Below are 23,315 nucleotides of genomic sequence, written 5' to 3'. Positions count from 1 at the left end.
TTTTAGGGCAATTTGTCTTTATTAGGGACTAAGTTAGCTCTAGGTGTTTCCAGAATAACATACCCATATAAATGCAAAATGTCGGTATTTGATTCAAGATCGTCTCTGTGACAAAGACCCTCTCTTTGGCTTCTCCTGAATTTTTTTCCTCCCTTAATAAAGGGGAAAATAATTTCCTTACTCCCCAAGGACAACTTGGAATTCCCTTGGCATTTTGCAAGGAGTTGCTGATAGCCACAGGCCATAGTTCTATGATGCATGGTCTCTACCCTAATGTGGGTGGAAAGTCAGTCTTCTCCAGGACCTGGCAAAATGTGCTTTATAGCTTCATGTCTGAAAAATGATGTTGTTCTCTGGCCCTGCAACACATTAAACGCTTGCAACAGAGAGAAAAAAATGTTCTTTACATGATCCCCTGTGTAGTCAGGACCCAACAAACCAGTTACTCCTCTTGTCATTTCTACAGTGATGCCTCGTAAGTAGAGGATATGCTTTTGGTATCCGAAAGTTGCCAGTACCCAGTTTTATCAGGAATTTCAGAAGCCCAAGGCAGTTAATGTGTTGCATAGAGACCAAAGCCTGTTCTCATGGATCTGGCCAGAAAAGTAAATTTGCTGCCACCAGAGACGTCAGGGGCAAGTGAATTGTCTTTCCCCCATGTTAATCCCAGGAACAGAAGAGCCTGTAAATGAGAACAGTGCCCTGATTTCTGTCTTGCAACAGAGGCAGCCACCAAGTTGGACACATTTCCCTGACCTCAGTCACACACACACACTTGTCCAGCCAATGGTTAAACTCTTTCCTTTACATAGTTTTAAATTTGGAAAGAGCAAAAGTTTTTCACATGCTAAACACAACTTTCTGACAGAAACACTGTTTGTAAAAGTAAGTTTAACTTGACAGCACAATTCCAGAAACATCCGCTGTTTTAACAAAATAGCGTAAAACTACCAAGGAAATATTATGTTGTGTGCCTTGAAAAACCTAGGACAAAACATAGCAATAGTATTTCATCTTGCTGGAGGAGTGGATAGCAGATACAAGGAGCGTTCTCCTCCTAGAACACAGGCTTAACCCTCCTTTATGAATTAGCATTTTGGGATAGCTGTCATTTTAATGCATTACAAAGAACTACAGGCTCTCTCTTAAGAGCATACTGTGATGTTTTCCGTTATATAGGGCTTGATATACAAAGAGAAACTTGGAGCACTCTTACTGATAAGGAGGGATTTGAGAGTAAGATAAAACAGTTTAGCCTTCAAATCAAAGTTAATGGTGACTTTGCACAATCCCTTCATGAGCTTTTGGTAGGATACATCTTTGGTACCTGCATTATGTTAGAAATTTTGAAATGCAATGCTACCTTATCCAAGTGTTGATATCGCAATGCGGGACCGCTATTAAGTCTAACAAGCTTGACGATTTCTTTTAAAATGTATGAGTGGAATTCCCACTTTTGATCCAACCCACCCACCCACCCCCATTAGAACCTACTTGTTTCCATTTCTCCTATAATAGAAGTCATGAATTATTTACGTTTGATATTTGAAGACAAGATGATGGAAAAGCTTGAGAATGTCTTGCTAAGAAAAAATATATTTATTGTAATATATTTTAAAACATATTTTATTTCTACATCTTTTTGCTTAGGAAGAAAAATGAAAAAGATATCTTAAGCCTGAGTTTAACTTGACCTTAAAAGTGCCCAGTGGAAAGTTGATTTCTGTGTTTCCTGCTTGCTTCTCCTGTTCATCTCTGCTGATATTTACAATTTGAAACAATGGTTGTAGTTATACATTAGAAGTTCAAATGGTAGAGAAAATGGCAAATACAGAAGGATTTCTAAAACCTACCAGTCATGTAAGCTTGCAGGGTAAAATATTTATGTACAGGCAAGCTCAAAATAATGAGAAGCATCATCCACGTACAATACTGTCAACAGTGAAATTGTCCAAGTTTGTACCTGAAACTCCCCTAAAGCCTTTTTCCTGCTGTTTCACGACTGGTGTGAGCTCTTCTGATGGCAATTTCACTTGAAATGAAGAAAAATTGTTTTGTGGGCACTAATTATTTAAATGTTATCTAGCCTAAAGGGCAAAAGGTCATGCTTTTATTTTAGCAGTTCAAATGTGTACCTTTCATAAGGTCTGTTACTGATCAAACTCTATGAATTTTGAAAGGTATTCCAAATCTTTCCAAAGTGTAACCTTTTAAACCAAAATTTTCTGATACCTGAATTACTTTCTTCATGTGGGAGATTCTTAGGTACGCTGCTATCAGGTTTCTCTGCCCAGCCTTCCTATCATCTCATTCTCCTGAAAATAATTTAGGTATTGTCTGGTTTTTGTTGTCCAGGCTGTAATATAGCTCATGGGGTGCCCCTTTTAAAAACAAACGGTAATGAGGTTTTCATGCAAATGAGACCTGAGTGGTTCAAGACTTTCAGACCATGCAGAACTAGGTGCTACAGCAGGAAACCCTTCTCCAGCTGAGAAGGAGAGTTACCCTAGCAGATCAGTTCTGCCCACCTCTGTCTGGGGTTGCTAATCCTAACCACTTTCCCAGTCACTGGAAGCATAGTAGTGTGGAAAAGATGGAATAGAAAGAATGGGACCTCCCTGTACTTCTGCTGCTACGAGCCATTTTTCAGTGAGACAACTGCAATTCAGGCAACGGGGCTTTAATTGCAGTGGCTGGCTGTTTGTTTTTCATTTGGTCATAATTTATTAAACTAAAATCCCTTTCTCTTTTGAAAATAAAAAGGCATTGCTAGTAGTCTGCGTTCTAGTCATTTTTCATTTGTTTTCTGATAATAGTCAAAATCCAACATTAACATGTCTAAGTATGTTCATGGCTATGTAGTTTAATGGAACTGATGTCAGCATGTTTAAAATGAGTTTTAATGTATAAGTAAAATGAAAAGACTTTAAAACAAATTATTTGGCTCAAAGCTCCATTTATATGGTGTATGTTTCAAGCTAATAATCAGGGCTTACTGTGGGTCAGCATGTCATATCCCAGTGGTGTCTAGTGAGATGGAGGGTTATCTTACATGTCAGCTAGATAACCCTGTGAACAATTTTGAGCAGTGGAGATAATGGGACTGAATTCTGAAATGAGGTAGAACTCTAAAATGGGGCAGAATTGAGAATGGGAGCTGGAAATATCACAGTGTCGTGTGCGAGCACCATACAGCTGCTTGTGAAGGCAATCACCTTTTGCCATCAGTAGTTGCTTATGTTTGACGATAATCCTTCTTGATAGGGTGCAATTAAAATGGCAAATCAGGTACATATTCCCATAGAAAAGAAAGGTGAACTGAAAAAATTTCTTCCTTGGTATGTGCTATCTTTCTATTTTTTATTATTATTATTATTATTTTTAATACAGATTTTGCATGATAATCTAAGAAGTATTTTTTGCCATGTTTTGGACAGCTTTTACTCTCCTCTCTTCAAGTTGTGCTGTTCACAATTATTCTGTTTTTAAAAAAATTAATTATGGTTTATTCTCCTTTTTTCTTAATAAAAATATAATTTTAAGTATTTTGAGGGAATTGTAGATCATCTTTGTGGCAATATGCACTTTCATACTTCAGGTTTTTTGGTTTTTATTTTTCTGTATTTTACTGGGTTTAATTTTATAATTAAGGGAAAGGCCAAATTTGTTGCACAGTTATGAAAAGAATAGTTATGTAGACTCTGGTTTCATACCTTCTCAGATGATGCAATGGGATTTCTAATTGTGCGTCTAAATCAAACCATTGATATCATAACTGAAGTAATTCAGTCTTCATACAAAATATATGACTTACATAAAGAAATTATATATTACTTGAGTTTCAGGTTCGTTTCCACCTTTAGAACTAGCATAGTATATCCTGCTGAATTCCATTATCAGCTTTTGGAAAATGGACTTTTGCATGTGTATATTTACAGTATATATTTTGACAAATCTCAGGAATGCCAGTATTAAAGGTATTTTTTTCCCCACCGTCTATTGTATCACTCCTCTTGCGTTTGCCTTTTCTTTTTAGTCATAGCGTAAGTGAATTATTTAGCATTGACGAGCATATTCTTTCTGTTAGCATTTCTTCACACGCTTGGTAACCGCAGTTGTAACTCACAGCAAAAGCTTAGTGACTTCTGTAGCCTTTGGTCAGCCAGTAGAGGCCACTCCTAGCTTGCTACTGAAGCTGGTGATTTGAAAATGGGGGGTTTGTTGTGTACCTGGGGTTTTGAAGCCACTGTGAGTGAGCTTATGCTGGCATGAACTGTCATAGTATGACTTGTACCTGCAAAGAGTTCTGTTATGAGTAATTCTGCTTATATATGTAAATTCATTTAATATTGACATTTTTCTCTTTCCTATAAGTCCCGTGGCAGTAGGAATAAAAATCACTTTCAGTAATATACTTAAACAGTCTTAAATGCTTTGATGACAACCTTTGTTGTTTGTACAATCTTTACTGTAATTATATTACAATACCCTAATGAAGTAAGGAAAAACTATTACAGATTACTTGGGGTGGAGTGGGGGGAGGAGGGTCTTGTTTGTATGTGTTTCTTGGTTTTTCCCAAATGAGGAATTGAGCTGCAAAAAACAACTTACCAAAGGTCAAAACAGCAAGCCTGCAGCAGAACAAGGAATTGAACCTGCATCTCCCAGGTCAAGGCTGGGATCCTAATCACTGCCCTGCTCCTTCCTCCTGTCTGTCACCGTGTGGGTAACTTCACTTATTGATAATAATTTTACAAGTAAAAACATTTCAGCATTTTAGATCATTCTTAACTAATAAGAGTACAGTCCCAGCACTACTGAAGTCAAAATTCTGTTGCCGTAGCGAAGCTAAGATTTCACCCTAGAATAAGTTTTGTATCTAAACAGGCAGCTATAATACCAAAATAATTTTTTTTTATACGCAGCATATTACTGCAGCATTTAATTAGTAGCTCTTTGTACTAAGGGAAATTTTGTTTCATTTAAATAAAATTTGTTAAATAATAGCTATTTACAGAGTAATGAAGTAGCAAAATTTTGGCCATTGTTTTGTTGCCATACCTAATACAATTCAGACAGCTGCCCTGAAGGTTTTCCCTTTCCTAATATAAAAAAATTGATATAGTGGTGCTCTGTGGTGTACTTATGCAGTCCTGAGGATCTTATATTTGCCTTTTAACAAGGAGTTGGTTTAATCTAAAAAAAATAAATAAAATAAAAATTTCTGGTTTGTGTTTTGTTCTTGAGACTTGTAAATCAGTCCATTTTTTGCAGTGCCGTGAGCTGCTGTTGGAGCAATGGTGCCACATAGTACTATTTAATATTAAGTGTTAGGAATCTCAAAAGAAACTCTCTTACTGACTTCCTTGCAGATAGGACACTTGCACTTTTCAGTCTACCTGATGCTTTTTCCGTAGACCAAATAATTTTTTTTACACTATACGCTAGTACTTATTTGCTTTAATAGCTCCTCCGGTGTAAGCGTATCACATACCTAAAGGCAGCATGTATGCAGCAATGTATATCATTACAATGCATCATTAAACTTATTCTGTTGCCTATTCTGTAGTATATAAAAGCTTGTCCTTTTGACAAAGATTTAGGACAAAACATGGTCTGTGATATTTTCCGCTAGTGTTACCATTTAAAACAAACAAACAGAAAACCTTACACCCAGGCCAGTCTCTTTTCAAAATACTTTCTTCTTTTAAGTTTATAATTATTTAATTTCAAATTTAGGTGCAGAAACAAAAAAACAAAAACAAAAACAAAAAAACCAACCAAACAAACAAAAAAACCACTGCATAATAGCAAAGATTTAAAAAGAAATTCTCTGTTTTGCTTTTGTACATGAGACTTAAACTTTCCATCTTTCTCTGAAGGAGCTATGTTCAATAGTTGACTTTTCTTTTAATCTCTGATACCATAGTTTTTCTTTTCCATCTGTTAATCATTCAGTTGAAAACCATAGATGAAGAAATAGAGGTATTTTGATCAGTCGTGTGAAAAGAAATGTGGAGAAAACTCTTAACAGTGTGTGAAAACGCTGTAGAGACTGGGGAGCTGGGACATATGCTTTAACTCCAGGAAACTTACTGATTCTCATTTTATCTAGGGTGTGTAGCTCTTTCGTTTCTCTCTTTCTTTTTTTTTTTTTTTCTTTTTTCATTTTTATTAAGAGAAAACAATAAACATGTACAGGGACATGTGTGTTTAGGATTAAAGTCCAAGTCTTTTGACCTATTTTTCTTGAGGTTTTTCTCCTTCCTTATCACTTGCATATATTTTGCAAGCAGAATGGCAATGATCCATTGATTTTTTTGCAATACTATGTTAGCATGAGGTCAGTTTTAAAGAATTATAACCAGAGTAGCAAGAAACTGTCACAGAACTATTCTGCCAGTGAACCATGTCTTCATGAAGACATTGTAGAGTTTGACTGAGCATCACTTAAAGGTAATCTGTACATTAAAGAGACGCTTTCCTGGAATGGTCAGTTTGGGCCTTTCAGCAAGAGTATGCTTGTAGAGGGAATAAAAATGTAATGGTAATGTCAAGCTAGGGTTATGGCAATGATTCAGTAATGTATACTGTGAACGCTGGTTTTATTTTCTTAGTTTTCTGTATTGCTCCAAGTCAAAGAATATGTATCTATATTTTTTAAAGATGTATTTTAAATCCAGACCTTTGTTTAGTGTAGGTGCTTTCCAATGCTTCTAGTGAAAAAGGGGTATAAAATGAGTGATGATAAATTGATGCTGAAAATAATAAGAAATTGCTCTTAATCAGCACAATAAAATGTAGAGAATAGATTTTTCTCTCTTTCTTCCCTTGATACAGTTTGATTTAATTTCCTCTAAATTGGTAATTACGGATCTGTGGATTATGAAAGTGCCATTGTGATGCTGCAATTTCCACTGCAAAATCCTGTTGTCCAGGTTTTGATTTTAGTTGCATTTTGTTTTGGACAACTTGTTTTGCAGAAACTCCTGCCTGAGAAGATTGGATTTGCTACTGAACTTTTCAAATTGTATTCATCAATATAGTGTTTTCAGGGAAAGAGACTATAAATATGTGAACCCAGAAAAAAGTGCCTTTTCTGGAATTTAAGAGATTTGGTTAATATAGTTAATTTTTATCTATGTTAATGTGTAGTTGACCATAGCAATTAATTTCTAGAGTGGAAAAAGGGACCTGTTCTTTCATTCAGAAAAGTGGTTAGCTCATTTGTGTAACTAGAGTTCAGCAAAATTTTGCTGAAATTTTACTGGGTTTGCATACTATGAATGTGACATGCTGTGATGGCTAAGTTAAGCATTCAAGTGTACATGTGGATTCTTTAAACTCATCGTAGAATCATTTAGATTGGAAAAGACCTGTAAGACCATCGAGTCCATCCATAAATCTAACACTGCCAAGTTTACCAAATCATAGCAAGGAAATAACATCCTGTAAAAAACAAGCTTGATGTCTTTTCACTGCACATGCTATGGAGTGTTTGGGATAAAATCCAATTTAAAATACAAAAATATCACTTTCAGTATTTAAAAATTACTTAAATTTTAATAAATTTATTTTTTCAGTAATGGAAAACATATCTGAGGTACAATTATGAATAGGACATAGTCTGTATTTTTTCAAGGATGTATTTCCTAAGTTAAACGTAAATTATAAAGAGGAAGTGTACTTGCTCACTTGACAGGGTGATAGCACGGGAAAAAATAAGGGAGATGATGATATATGGTTGAGTATGCATTTTAAGGTAGCTTATATTATTTTAAGTACTAAGACAATACTATGTATGGAACACATCCATACTTGGGAGCTCTGTATTGTAGTTGTCTTTAAAAATAATTAATGATTTCCCATGGGCTAGTCAGTAACTGAACATTAAAATATACTTCAAGTGCGAAGTAAACAGAATTGTTAAGTAACGATGTAATGTATTTTTGTTTTATGTTAACTTACTGGGTTTTTTGCTGGCATGTGGTAGTACCTTTTTTTAAACTACAGCACGTGTAAATTAAAATAGTGCTATAATATATATTTTATTAAAAGATGCATAAATTGATCCACTAAATGGATTCTTTTTCTTTAAATGATGTTCTGTATAGATTCCAGGCTTGGACGCCTCTTACCCTATTCATATAAAGTAAGCGGTAGTGTTCGAGCAACCTGTGACTGTCCCGTAGACGTTTTGCTCCCTCTCACTCAGTGGTATGACGAGCCGCTCAGAAGAGGTGATCATCCCCCTGTATTCAGCGTTGATGCGGCCTCCTCATCTGGAGTACTGTGTGCAGTTCTGGGCCCCGCAATTTTTAGGAAGGACGTGAAGGTCCTTCAGTGCATCCATGGGAGGGCAACAAAGCTGGTGACCGGGCTGGAAGGCACGTCCTATAAAGAGTGACTGAGGATTTTGGGCTTGTCTAGTTTGGAGAAAAGGATGCTGAGGCGCGACCTCGTTGCTCTCCACAGCTTCCTGAGGAGGGAAAGTGGAGAGGGAGGTGCTGAGCTCTTCTCCCTGGTACCCACTGGTGGGACGTGTGGGAATGGTTCAAAGCGGAGTGCCAAGGGAGGTTCAGACTGGACACTAGGAAGCATTTCTTTACCAAGAGGGTGGTCAAACAGTGGAACAGGCTTCCTAGAAACGTGGTCGATGCCCCAAGCTGGTCAGTATTTAAGAGGCATTGGGACAATGCCCTTAATGACGTGTTTTAACTTTTGGTCAGCCCTGAATTGGTCAGGCAGTTGGACTAGATGATCGTTGTAGGTCCCTTCCAACTGAAATATTCTATTCTATATTACTAGCATTAAAAATAACAGTTGCCATGCTCAACGTTATTTTTGCGGAGTGAAATCCTCTATTTTTCTTGTCCTTTTTCTGTTTAATCCCACCATCTTCCCATATATCGCTTCTGAAGTTTGTCATGTGCAATATCTCAGGCAGCAGTATACAACGTTGTCTATTTTGAGGCAAAATGTCCTAGTCTTGAATACTTTTCCATTTTACTGTGTCTATCAGTATAGGTCATAATTTCTCAGGGAAAGCAATCTTTGCAAAAGAGGAGGAGTACTTTGTGTCTGAGTTGGAGTACCTGTGTTTCAGGGATTCTGTAAACAGTATGCAGCCACCACCTTGTCTTCTTATTCAAGCAATGGTACAAGGACTTGTAGCCAGAAGAAATTAAGAGTTCGAAAGATGACCCTGAACTTTATTCATATTAAAACAGTTATATTGACTGTAGATTACAGTATCTCTTGTGCAATGTGTTGCTGGAAAGACTTTGCACGGGAGGAAGATGACAAGCAAGAATGCTCAAATGTTTCCCTAGTTTCCCTTTACACTTCTACCTATTTTGCTGCTTTATGCAACTAAGCCACGGTGCAGATTGCAACACAGTTGGGCTGTATGAAGACCTATGATATTTCTTTTGTACTTTTTGAAGGTCAATATTGTTCCTCATCGTCGAGGGCATCGTTCCTAATTATTTGTTACATCTAGTAAGTTTTTTAAAAAGCTGCTATTCTTAATCAGAGGAAATAGTTAGAAATACTTCCACTTTTTATATTATAGTTACCTAAGTTCCAGTATGAGTGTGATTATGTTTGGTTATGGGGTAGCGCGACTTCTAGAAACACAGGCTATTAAATATACTGCTAAAAAGCTTGAAAGAGGTTATTGGGCATTTCCTAGGCATTTTAACGTCTCATAGGAAGGAACTTTTAATGCCAGAATTTTGTTCATGTTGTGTATGTACTTTAAAGTGTGCCATGGCATTTTTTTCCAAAAGTTTATCCATCAAAAGATTTGAAAAAAAATTACTATACTTATATTATTAGAAAAAAAAATCTGCTGCATTTTTTCCTGTAAAGCATGTGGCAAAAGTAGTCTACATTGTTGGACATTATCAAAATGTGCTTTTTCAGATTGCACTTAACTTGCCGGTGGCTCAGATGTTTGTTACAAAAAAAGAGAAGGCACCCCTCCTCACTTTTTCGGAGGGAACAGTAACTTAAAGACATCAGACATAAGCAAGGAGACTTTGATGAGAAGGAAGACAAGCCCACCTCAGTTCCAAGGTCTTTTCTCAGATGGCTCAGTCTTGGTCACCTCGACCCCTGTGGCTAAGAACCATCAAGGACCATAGCCATCAGTGCTAACTGTACGCTATCAGCTCTATCAGCTGATTTACCACACAGCTGTTAAAAACTAACAGTCTTGTGTATATAAGGAGAATGTTTAATAGTGTGTAAGAATTGGCCATTTCCAAGAAGAGTGTTGTTAATGAATGAACTTAGTTTAAAGTTTAACCCAGGACTTATCTGTCAGTCTTATAAACACTACCATCACAGCAGTTCTGATTCCCTGATACACAGGTGTGCACTCAGACATGCACACTAGAATACATTCAGTTGGGGGGGGGGGGAACCACGCACAAACACAAAAAAAACCCAACTTAGCCGTGCAAACCTTCAGTGCTGTTTGTTCTTAGTTCAGAAAGCTACTACTTACTTTACCCCCTGATTTCTTCTTGTGCACTGGGATTTTATCACCTAAAACAATTCTAGATATCTATGCATTTTTTTGCATAAATAAAGAATCTGAAGGGTATTTGTTTTGATTTTAGTGTCCTGCGATCTGCTGCCACTTTCTGGAGCAATTGGATCTCTGTTCTGTGGAGATTCAGCAGATCTTTGGAGTAGTTTTTTCTAACAGTGACTTAGCAGATGAAGGTGGGCGACAGGTTCTGTTTTGCCTTTTTATACCCTAGATAAGTTTTGCAAATAGGAATTCCTTTGCATTAACATATTGTGAATCTTACAAGAATCAGCATTCCGTTTTATGCAAAGATCTATATGTATGCATTATGAGTTTAGTTTTATAAATATTCTGTGGCCGCTTGGTAGCTGAAGATATCTGGCATGTGCAAGAGAAACCTGAGCAGTGTACTTCGTGATCAGTTGTAACTGTATTCCAAGCAAGTTCATGTTCTCATTTAAATTAGTGGAAAAACATACTTCTGTGGTTTATATATTATTTTAAAACTGGCAATCTATCAAGTGATTTTTCTTGAAATTTCCATGCTTATTAAATTTTAGATTATGTATTTTGAGTAAGCTGGAAACTTAAACTTGTTTCCATAAGTATGGCTGCAGGTAAACAACCAATTTTAGTCCAGAAAATAGCTTTTGCTTCTGTCAACATGTTGTTTATTTTCTCCCTGAGATAAAAAGTTCAGTTTTCTGATATTTGTACCAAGATAAAGTCTGTAAACAAGATTAATATAGTGTGGAAAAGGTTGTCAGCAGCCCTGGCAAAGGAAATAAGTTGCCTGTACACAGAACATACTGTAAACTGAATAAAAGTGTCAGGTCCACCATGAGATAATGTGATCATGAACCTCTAACAAAGCATGACATAGGCACAGTCGGCTTTTCTTATAGCCACAGTGTAGAAAATGGATTACTATATTCCAGGGATACCCACTGGAATAGCATGAAAACCTCATTTTGAGATTAATGCAGGATGCAACTCTCAAGAGCTGAGCTACATGCTTACCTATAGTGTTAAAGTAACAGTTTAGTTATTAATCTTAAAATTGGGAAATTACATATTAAAATACTTCTTCATATTTCTAGGTCTGTCTTTGTGAATTGACATTTCTCACTCTTATTATTAGGTGAACTATGATATTGGAACAGTAATGTTTGGTCACTATTTTATTATTATCATGTGGTTGTGTAAGGGCTCGATAAGTCTAGTAAAAGAGTAAATTCCAAATGTGGGTAAAGCAGTAGGTGCTGTCCTCCCATGTAGCTGGCATGATTTCCTCTACTAGGGATTTGTATGTCTGCATAGATTTTTCTGCGGTAAGGTATTACCAGATCTTTTCAATCACTGTCAGCCAGAAAAGTGACAACACTTTAGGGTTTCTCAATTCGGCCCCGAGTGACATCATTCTTCAGGTCAAAGAAACAGATTTTGGTCAAATACTTTAACTGCACAGAGCTTTCAAATTATTCAGTGAGTGTTCTTTGAAAGTTTTCCAGACTTGGATCTCTGACTGCCCTGGCTCTTCTCTATCATGACACCAGATGAATAGGGATATTTTTCTTTCAAGGTTGAGCACATTGTTCTTTTAATAAAGAGTAGGCTGCTTTCATCTGTGACTCTTCTGCTTATGTACTTTTGGCAAGCCTGAGACACATTAATGTATCATCATTGAGGTTTTGTGGTCTCCTTTCAAAACTGGCAGAACATCTGACTTCATTCTCACTGCTGGTCATCTACTGACTATAAAACTATCCAAGGAACTGAAAATTTGTTCCTGCATTCTTTCCAACAGGAATAGCTTGCCTTCTGCTCTGGTTCTTCAAGCATGAGTTTCATCAGGTGGTCTCTTCTGCTTTTACCTATCTACATGTGCGGACAAATTAAGCAGATTCTAAAAATAAAAATAAAGCTGTTTGAATGCATTCTTGAGCAATACCAGAATATCATCATCTGCAAAAGTCTGCATGTGCTATCCTGCCTTCTTAAGATCATTCTTAAATTGACCATATTATGTATTTTTGGTTTCAGTATATATAAAGCACTAGACAAGGACTACAGTATGGTGTGGTAAAAATTATTTTATCTTTGCTTTCTATCCCACATCAACTTTAATTTCAAAAGCTTTGTGTTGTTATACAAAGGTTGGGAGCACTTATTAATAAATTTGTTGCTGTATTATCCATAAATAAGAATAGTATGATAAATATGATTTTTAAATCATCTAACTTTCTTTTTTTGGAGATAAAGTACTCCATGGACTTTTCAAAAATAACAGGCCCCTGACATCTGTAGATGTCTGACATCTGACATCCAATCAGAATTACACATTAAGGATTTTGGTGAATATTTTGTAGCACTTTCTGCATTCAGACTTCGCTTAAAAATTGCAGATATTGCTAATTGCATTTACTATATCTAGTGTACTGTCTCTATTTTGTATTTAGCAGTTGTGATATGTTTTCTTAATAAACAATCACTCTGTGTGTATGCTGTCCCGTTATTCAAAGTCTTTTTTTTTTTCCTACTTTTTTTCCATTAGATAACCCCAGGACCAGGTGGTAGCAGGAAAACGGTTCACTTGTCCCAGGATTCTCTTCACCACGAGTGAGTATCAGTGATGGGAGTTATAACTTTTTATTATTGTTTACTTTACAGTAGTACCTCTGTCCCAAAGCCGCATTTTACAACTGTACAAACATGTGATAAGAGCCTCAGCTCAGTTACATAATGATCTTTATTTAATAATAATATTTATAATCCTTCATAATTCATTTTATGTTTCTTAAGGAAATGTGAAGTTCAGTGCTTTGTAAATGTGTTTTTATTAACTTGCTGAGTATATGCTTTCCTAAAACCTAACACATTTAAGTCTAGATACCAAAAATGGGTTGTTTAAAAAGACCTCCAAAGGGAAATGCAGAAATGCCAAGCTTGAATATATGAAAATAAACAAGCATCATATCTTTGAGTCTTACACATGATGTATCACGTGAGGAGGAAGGTTGTCATAAACTCCACAAAAAGACATTGAATTAATTGTTTAGTCACATATAAATAGGGAATGTCATTCAGTTCATTTAGTTACTCCAGTGCGCCATTACTGTAAACTCTTACTCTGTTCAGCTGACAACATTTAGCAGCATTATTTCTTGGTTATCTCTTTTGAATAGTTACAATTAGAAGATTAAATTTTCCTATATTTTCCAAATCAGAAATCTAAAATGCAGACACAAATGATTAGGAGATAATATATTTGGGGATACATTTATATGTTCTAACTGCTACTAGATACAGCATCTACAGTTTAAGACAAAACTTGCCAAAGCGCATATACTACAAACATCAGATCCTCAGTACCAACTGTTTTATGCTACTAATCCACTTCTGTTGCACCCCATAACTTGCTAATGTGTGTGTTAACTAAAGGGGCTGTGATTTCAGAAGTTATTTCTACTCTAAAGTAATTCAACTGGTATTTTATGGGGTTTGCTTTTGTTTATTTCATTAAAACAAGCAAGCAAACAAATACCGTAATTAAGTGAATGGACAAAAATCATAAAAATCAGTGTGATGTGAATATCACTTTCTCATTACAAGAGGTCTCATTGTTTATGAAGCGTTTTTCATGTCTAAATATGAGATGCAGTCAAATCACTTTGATATATTTTTCAGTAGAAATATGTTTTACTAACAGTTTAGTCTGTAATCCACTGATTTGCCACAAAACAGCAGAGTTTATGTGGAGGAGGATACCCCAGTTTGCTGCTCCTCCTTGAGTGTTTGCTGTTGACACTGGTCAGGGACAAGACACTCATCCATGTGGAATTTAGATCCAACCCATTATATTTCTTATCTTCATCAGCTTCCAGATGTTTGTGACCTTATTTGTTGGGTCACTCACAAATGTGATGGTTTTTCTTTTCATCCACTGTCAACATCAAAGTTGTGTGTGCATGAAATCTCCCTGTTTTCCTCAGATTTTGAACTATTTGGTGCAGTTGATGAACGTTTCATGTCCAAAATATATAAATGTCTACTACTTTTTATCTTGAGGTATACTTTTAACTTTATTGCTGTCATTCTTTTTCATTTCCAACTTCTTTTCCATAATCAACTTAAAAGGATTTGGCGGCATGCAGGTTTTGGTGACAGCTGGTCTCCTATACAAGAATGAGAGGGTTGACTGCTCATCAGCAAACTCATAAAAAAGGAGTGACAGAAAGCCACAAAACTTTCAGACACGTGACTTAAAAAGAGTAATTTAGACCAGACAATTCCATGGTATCTGCTTCTTCTCAGTATATTAATTAAAGTAAAAATTTTAGTGTTGTCATGTGGCTGTTGTGGAGAAAAAATGAGGGTAAACTCAATTGAATTCAACTACTTCAGAAAAAGCGTGACTAGGTTAAGCTTATAATCTTTGGTTACACTTCTTGAGGAACTCGCAAGCATAATAGCAGATAATGTGATGGTCCTTTTGTGCAATATTATAATGGATGGAATTATTTTATCCTTTGCCCAAAACCTATTGCTTGCTTACATGAGTAATATGTAGTACTATATGTAATTTCAGATCCCCCTTGTTTTAATTGTTTTTTCCTTCTCCTTTTCATTTGGCAAGTGTCAAGATTTGCCCCAGGTTTGTATAATGCTTACTACAGCTGCATTCAGATGTTAATTCAGTTCTATGTGATCACAGTGTGTATGTGAACCAGTATTAATATGCTTTTACTGCTATTGAGGAAAAAGTCACATCATGAGTTCTTGTCCCTGCATATCAGTGTCTTAGTCCAAATTCTCGTCTCTATGAAGTAAGGCCGCCAATAGTCAAAATTTTGCAAGTGTGTGAAGATATGAAGCCACTGAATTTACGGACTTTGAATTTCACTTTAGATTCAAACTCAGACCTCAGTTGAAATAATACATTAACAAATAACAGGTAGTCCACAGTACTTAAAAATCTTTTCAGCTATAATCATTAATAAGTAACACTTCAGTACTAAATATGGAATGACTTTTATTTATAGCATATGCATTATAGTACATTAAAATACTATCACTTATATATTATTTTAGCTTGTTTGACAAAATATAATTACCTATAAAGCCAATAGCTACTCAGAAGTGAAATTTGTGGTGCATTCTTTCAAAAAAAACTGTTAAAGACTTAGAGAGTTCAGTAAAAATATCCCATTAAAATAAAGTATAGCCAAAGGCTGTATTTTCCTGGCAGACAATGAAATACCCAAAAGCACGCACAGACTGGTCATATGACAGCGTGTGCTTTGTTAGTTATATTGTTAAACCTGTCTTTTCTTTTTCTCCCACAGTCACTGGTTTAGCCCTGGGGCTAGGAAGGAACATAGCCAGGTAAGAACTGCTTTGATCAAGAACAGTTTACTTGAGATGTATAATGGAATTTAACTAACTCTACTCCAGAGGTAGTGGTCTAATATTTTTAGAAATTATAAACAAAGCAAGTATGATATCATATTTTCTTGTAAGGAAACATATTAACCGCAGTGCCTTCCAAAAAGTCCCTTAATTAAAAATCGTTAATTAGTCACTAATGTCAGTTAAGTATCTTTGGGTTTTAAAGGTTAAATGAAAAGTCTGATTTTTTTTAATGCTTTTGTTAATCATAGTATCTCTAAATGTTGCATTTCTCAAAATGCTGGAAAGCAAAACATTTGACTCACAAAATCAAGGAATACAGAACAGGGACAAAAGTGGGCAGGCTTCTACAGGAAGATCTTCAATCTATTTTTCTGCATTCCATTGGTTAACATGACCACAGCAGTAAAAAAGGAACTGTTAAATCTCCATCATGGTTCAGATATTAGTAAAAATATCTCACTACTTTGTGTGCTGAGCCCCTACAATGTAGTGCCTAGGAGGTCCAAGCCTAAAGATGTGGTTGAGGGAATGTGAGGACATGTTTAATATTTGATTAGCAACATGGCACTTACCTCTTTAGCTTGTCTTCAGACGTGAAGGAGTACCTTTTGTTATGGGTGATAACAGGGTCTAAACAGAATATACTGTCCAAGAACTACAAAATGTGAAAATAAGCTTGGTTTCATTTCATAAATATATAGTTAACTTCAACTGTTCAGTAGAAGTAGCTGAATACATTATCAACGCATTGAAAATTAAGACTAAAGTTCCACAGTACATTTTTTTAAGTTGGTAAAAATTGACATAACACAGTTGATTTCATTAGATCTGTGCCAGTTCACTAGTACATTTATAAATTTAAATAGATTTGAAACTTAAAAAGGAAATAAGGTCTATAGAATCTTTGGAGGGTTCATCTTAGCATGATCCTTCATGAACACTTGTAGCTCCAGTAAGTCATAGTTTAAATAGGTGCCCTTTCTTTAGAACTCCAGAGCATGCTGAATCTCTCAAAGTTATATTACTTCCCCAAAACTGCCAGCGTGGATAAAACATAGTACAGTTTTAGCTGTAAATTGTGAACTTCTAACATGTTACAGTAAGCTGACTGATACTTAACATCTAAATAGACGGCTTTATGTGATTCACATTGAACTGTCATTATTTTGAAACACATTTCCTGGGAGAAGAAACGCCTAAAAAAGAGCATTTTAAATATGAGCATGCTTCATCTTAATTAATCGTGATGAAAAGTTCTCTTGGGCTAATTTTTATCCTATTCTTGAAATTTTCATGTTATAAGTAGTCAAATTTGCTAGGTTAGAATGAGTTGAGTGATTTATTTTTTTTACTTAGATTTTTTAATATATTGATTGTTTCATATAACAGAGTAGTTAACTGAAGATTTGCTGTTTACTTCTTTAAAAGATTCTAAGCTTAAAGCAGTATAGAAAGTTTCATGCTGAGAAATACGTTAACCTACATCATACATACTAGCAATATCCATTCAGCATAGTGGAGAAACATCTGCGTAGCTGGTATATAATGACAAATTAATTCATTTTTCTCAGATAATAGTAGATTTGAATTAATCTTAAATTTTACATGTTTATTTCGTATTTCCTACAAGCTGTGTTTTCAGACCTTATCTGAAGTTCACTGCTTTTGTAACTTAATTACTAATGAATTGTGAAGTAAAGCTAATGTCATCAAATAATATAAGTGCTACTGGCACATAATGTGTTATTTTTTTTAGACAAGTAAAAGAAATAAGAATGATGGGGCAATGTAATGATAACAATTTTGACAGCTTATAAAATTCTCACTAAATTTGTGAAGATCCATAGTGTATAACTATTGGTTGTATGGGTTTACTACTTTCTTTTTTAAGTAATTTCTGGAGTTGAAGTTATTATGTTAGAACGCAAGTAGTTAATTAACTAGCCAAATTTAAAGTCTGCCAGATGATCTGTATTTGTCTATAACTACAATTTACTTATCAGCCAGAGAATATTGATAACAGTAAGACTGTTCTTAGCTTGATCATAAAATAGCTACACATTATATGAATGCCATGCTGGTAAAAATTGTGGCTATATTTAAATATGAATTGTAAGTGCTCTGATTTGTTGATGTTAAGAAAATGAAAAATTATTTTGCAAAAATATACCAGAATAAAGTGCCTTACATTTATGTATCCTTCAGATTGCCTTTTAAAACCAGACTGCACTATTTTACTGTATCTGAGAACTAGATAGTTAAAATGACGAGGAGCATTCCTTATATAAGAAGAAAGCTGTAGACTTTTGGGGGAAAAATTAATCAAGTGAAATTTTATAGATAGGTGTCATTTTTTGGAGTCCATGCTCATGTACAACATTAAGGTGTTGTTGCCCAAGTCATAAAGTTCATAATTTCCTAACTTCCAGTGGACTTTTAAATGTGTTTGCTGTGAATATTAGATTCATTTACCTGTAGTCTGTTTCTAAACCATCTTCCATTCTATACTTTCTTAAATATATATGATTATTTTCAAGAAACATTTGTATTTCTCATACTGTCATTTTAATTTCTTTAGTGCAACTTTTCGACAGTTTTAAATGAATCATTCATTATTCCTACTTCCCCACTATTATGGGAAGTTTTAATATTGTGGGTTTGTTGATGCTGCAATTTTCAAATTACAAAAACTCCTGGGGCTTAGAAGAGTTTGTAACTATTTCTTAACTGCTTAGATACAAGTGCCAACCTCAGTAGTTTTTTGTAATTTAAGTGTTCTCCAACAATTTTTGTTATACCATTTTGAAAATTTAAACTGAAATTGTGAAAATTGCAAAATTTTACAGATAAGTTAATTGTGAAATTGTGACTTGCATGGCTTTCTAATATGCTTTGAGAATGGTTTAATTTTTACATTTTCATTTTTTATTTAGGAATTTTAAATTGGTGGATATATCTTAAAATACTAGCAATTGTAAAATCTATTAGATGTCAATCTCTTTTAGAGTCATGGGTGAAACCTGTTGAAAGATTACCCAAGACAGGAAAGAATGGCATTGTCAGGATAACATTTCTAAAAAGCAAATAAAGGTATTGCTTGTGAGACTGTTCTGAACATTTTTTTTAATAGCTTCAACTCTTGCGAGACAACAGATCGGAGAGAGGACACAAGAAGAACAGCTCTGTAAAAACAGCTAGCAGGTAAGTTAATGCTGCAGCTGTCATTAATACTGTTTATGAATTTGTTGATTCCCTAACTCTCCAATTTTTATATAAATAATCACACCATTCTTTTGGGGTATTTTCAGAGGTCTTCTGGTTCTTTGTGATTTACTTTCAAGAATTTCTTTTGTATGGCATAATCTTTGCCTAAAATGTGGATATTAGACTTTATTCTTGACTATAACCAACTACACTTACCAAACTTAATCTCTTTAGTAAACATCAGAATTAAATGGATGCCAAACTAAGGTTTGTGCTTCTGGCATGTAAGTTAAGTGCTGAAAATGTATAAAATTACCATTATGCATGCATGCTTTTGAAATCAAGAGGATAACTCAAATACTGTAACACTTAAATTGTACTTATATCATGTTTTGACAATAAAAATTTTATTGTGAAGGCTTACTTACCAAATCTAGTTCTATCCTCCAGCTTCTTTCCTCTCCCTCAAAAGACAAAAAATTCAACACTGAACTGGTGGGAACTGGTCTAGGAGTCTGTTCCTAGAGGGTTTTTTATGTACGTTACCTGCTGCATCTATTCTGCCAAATAATTCTTTTAATTCTAGTATTTTTAAAACAAGAAACTACAGAAATGTTTCCCTTGCTATGCACAACACCTTAAACAATTTTTATGTTTTCTGTAAAGATGACAATGTGCTATCAAATTACTTTATTCAAAAAGTTATAATAGATTTATATCATTATGTAATACTGTGGTTTTGAGTGAGTCACTTGTGTTTTAGCGTATATGTGGTCATCCTGAAATAAGTTTTTAATATTGTTAAATACTTGCTTTGGTGAATACCTAGAAGGAGACACCAATATTTCTTTCAAAAATACGCATATTAAATATGAATCTATTTCACTGTATACAAGTTGTCGTTACATGCTCTAAAACATTTGTTATGCAAGTGTTGGTCATTCATCTTCAGAAATTGTGGTTATCTTTGTCTAGTAAACCTTTTATGTTAAGCAAAAAAAAATTTGAAAACTTCTGCATATGTTTTCTGGGAAGCACACTTGTTAAATCATTTTTTTTGCTCAGAATTTTAGAATTAGTTCACTTTAGATATGAATTATCACCATAAATGCACTCTTGCTATCAGGCTGCTTACATGAAATTGGGAGTATAAAGTGGATATAAAGTGAGCAGTAAGAAACAGATTATGTTTCAAGTCATTTTAGGATCTTTTTTATGCTGTATCAATGTAAAATGGTGTCTGAGGCATTCAGAATCATAGTTTACGTGTTTGTTATTCTGACCAGTGAAACTCTTGTGAAGTGATTGCTACCTACAGAAGTGGTTAGAATAGAGATCTTTAAAATGACGTTCAACACGTGAAGTGATCTTCAACCTCTCTTCATGTCTGGTCAGCAGTATATTAGTAGACTGTTATCCCAATAAACATCTGGCAGAGTTGCATAGAAGCAATAGGTGGCAAATCCAAGCCTGAAGACTGACATGTTCTGTAAAATATCAGTAAAATTAAAGTAAAACTTAAGATAAACCATTAGTATGATGTACATGAATCCTCGTTACATTATTATACTGTAATACCCGTAAAAACAGCAAGGGGACTTGCTAACGTCTCCTGGTACCATCACCTCTGTTTTCAGAGGCTTTTTCCTCCAGATGGAGTCAGGTTATTTCAAAATAGTTATTTGTGCTTTTTCAGAAAACCACTGTTTTCTCTGCCTACCACAGAAACTTTACTGTTAGTTCTTTAAAGTGACTTGAAAAGAAATTCTCAAACTTCTATGAAAATTATAGTTTTAACAGGCCATCTGCTGTCCTAGAATATCAAGTCATATACATCTTATTTACAAGACGCATATTGAACATATTTTAACATTCTTGCTACAGTTTACCTGCTGAAAATAAGAATTTAATGTGCGCTATGTGCAAATGTTTTTTTTCTCAGGCCAATAGCATGTCTGGTGACTACTTTCTTCCTATAGTTTAAGTGTTCTATAACCTAAAATTTTGCTTTTTATCAAAAGCTGTAACAACCAAAATAGAGATTGAAATTCAGATATATAGGAACAATACATGACAAATACATAGTTCATCTCCTCATATGTTCATAGTACCTATCCTCATTTGATTCAAGACAATTCTCTGGTATTCTGTTCCTTACAAATTAAATTCATGGTGCGTATTGACATATGTCAGATTTATCTGTGGTTAATACTGAAGGCTGATTTTGTTATGACTTAATTTTAAATTATCAATTCTGCCAAAAGGGTTAATCTTAGTTTCACCAGACAATACAGAGAAGGAGAATGTTTCTGCTTAACAAGGTGCCTATAGAAATTACAGTTTTAGTAGCAAATATTGTTCACAGTTAGTAAAATGGTGAACATCACCTTAGTTGCAAATGTGCATCTTCATTACTGTATATGAAATCTTAAAATGGAAATCTGTCATTTAGATTTTTGCATGTGCCCAAATACTTTAAAAACCGCTAAACTACAGTTGTACCAATCAAATGTCACAAGGTTAAGTTACCAAATTAAGTAACATTATAGTAAATCTTTCATTATTTCAGTGTACCAAGTGTATATGCAGTTAAATATTCTGTTTAATGCAAGTGTTTACTCACACCTGAAAGTCTGCAGCTTTCTCAAATTGGCTCTAAATTAGTTCTTGCATGTGTTAAACTATTGCAGTTTGACACATCAAGGTAATTCAGATGAGTAACCCCTTTAAAAAGAGGCATACGAAAAGTAATGGCTGTGACCTTATATTGTCTTACTGTTTGTTGCGATATGTGGTGATAGAACAGCAGCAGTGGGTAAGTATTGGACATTCTATGAAGATATTGTACTTATCCAGAATACAGTTTAATCTGCTTTTATTGCAGGACAGAATTTCTCTGGGTCTTTCTTTGTATAGTTTTCACACAACTGTGTTTCTTGTTGTGGGACTATCTTTGCTGTTTTGGAAGACCTTTCTTCTGTTTTTCATATGTATGTGAGATATGTGTATACACACACATTTTTCTATGCTTGCCTTGACTTTCCTTACCCCTTTTGGATGACTGAACACAGTTCTTGTCTCAGCATGTAGACAATATGTAAATACCCGTATTACATTAGATCAGTCACTTGTGGAATAATTTACTCTGTAAATACACCAGAAAGGTGTGGAGCTCTAAGCACGGCACTGGTCTGCAGCTGTCTTTTCGTGGTGGAATAATACTGATCCTTTCTGGGTGGGTTTTACTGTACTGGGTTGCTTGTATAAGGTTTGTTTTGTCAAAATTAATAATAATGAGCCAATCCTATATAAACTGACACAAACTTTTACTAGTGACAAGATAATTAGTTTGTTGAGAGCTGTTGATATGGCTATTGAAGAACCAAATGTTAAGGAGGGGGGACAGTCCCGCACCACAAAACTTAAAACCTGGATAGATTATATTATGCTGCTACAGTTCAACACGTGACCTTCTGTATTTGACACATTTAAATATATATGTTTATATATTTATGCTACCTTTACAGATAAGCTTTACTCTACAAATATGTAGTTTTCCCATTAATTATTTAAATTATATAAACAGTACTAAATAATACTGGTTTAGAAGCTACATTTGTTTCTCCTGCATAGCCTTGAAAAAGTTCTGTTTACATTATCTCTCTGCATTAGGACAGGAATAGTCCCCTCCCCAATCCAGCTAGACTGCTTAAAGGTGTTAATTCTTCCAGCTGCTTGTTTTCATCCTCTACTCTTTTACCAGTAAAGAAGTCTTTTTGTCTGCAGTTTTTAATATGCTTTGGACAAAACTAGCCTGGTTAGCTCAACTCACCTATTTAAGTTAAATTGGCTGGTTTTGTAACAAACCATATTAGGAGGTGCTCACATGATTTCTTCCTCCGGCAGAGCTGTGGAGATGATAATCTCCAGCAGATGTGTGATAACAAATAGCTTGGGATAGTAATGTCTTCATCTGGCACAGTTGTTAGCAGACCAAATGTCTGTCTGTAGCCCGAGGCTGTGGGCAAACAATTGAACATGATTGAGTTATGGTGAGTTAACAAGTTGCTGCTTGGCAGCTGAACTGCCATAGCTGATCATACGCTCATTGTCTGCCTGCTCCTGTCATGAGGTAAAACGCATTTTCTTAAGTCACCTT

General features: G+C 35.0%; 1 protein-coding gene across 1 annotated transcript in view; it reads left to right on the top strand.

The window, feature by feature from the left end:
- Window positions 1–23,315, top strand: part of GPATCH2 (G-patch domain containing 2) — a 129,932-nt gene that overhangs the window by 76,314 nt on the left and 30,303 nt on the right. Inside the window, exons 6-8 of the mRNA XM_049833514.1 lie at window positions 13,095–13,159; window positions 15,886–15,925; window positions 19,083–19,153. Coding sequence (XP_049689471.1) covers window positions 13,095–13,159; window positions 15,886–15,925; window positions 19,083–19,153 — 176 coding nt within the window. The remainder of the gene's footprint in view (window positions 1–13,094; window positions 13,160–15,885; window positions 15,926–19,082; window positions 19,154–23,315) is intronic.

This window comes from Accipiter gentilis, chromosome 30, assembly GCF_929443795.1.
Source record: "Accipiter gentilis chromosome 30, bAccGen1.1, whole genome shotgun sequence".
Classification (NCBI taxonomy): Eukaryota; Metazoa; Chordata; class Aves; order Accipitriformes; family Accipitridae; genus Astur; species Astur gentilis.
The sequence above is the reverse complement of the archived record's forward strand: the minus strand, read 5'-3'. Positions and strand labels throughout refer to the sequence as shown.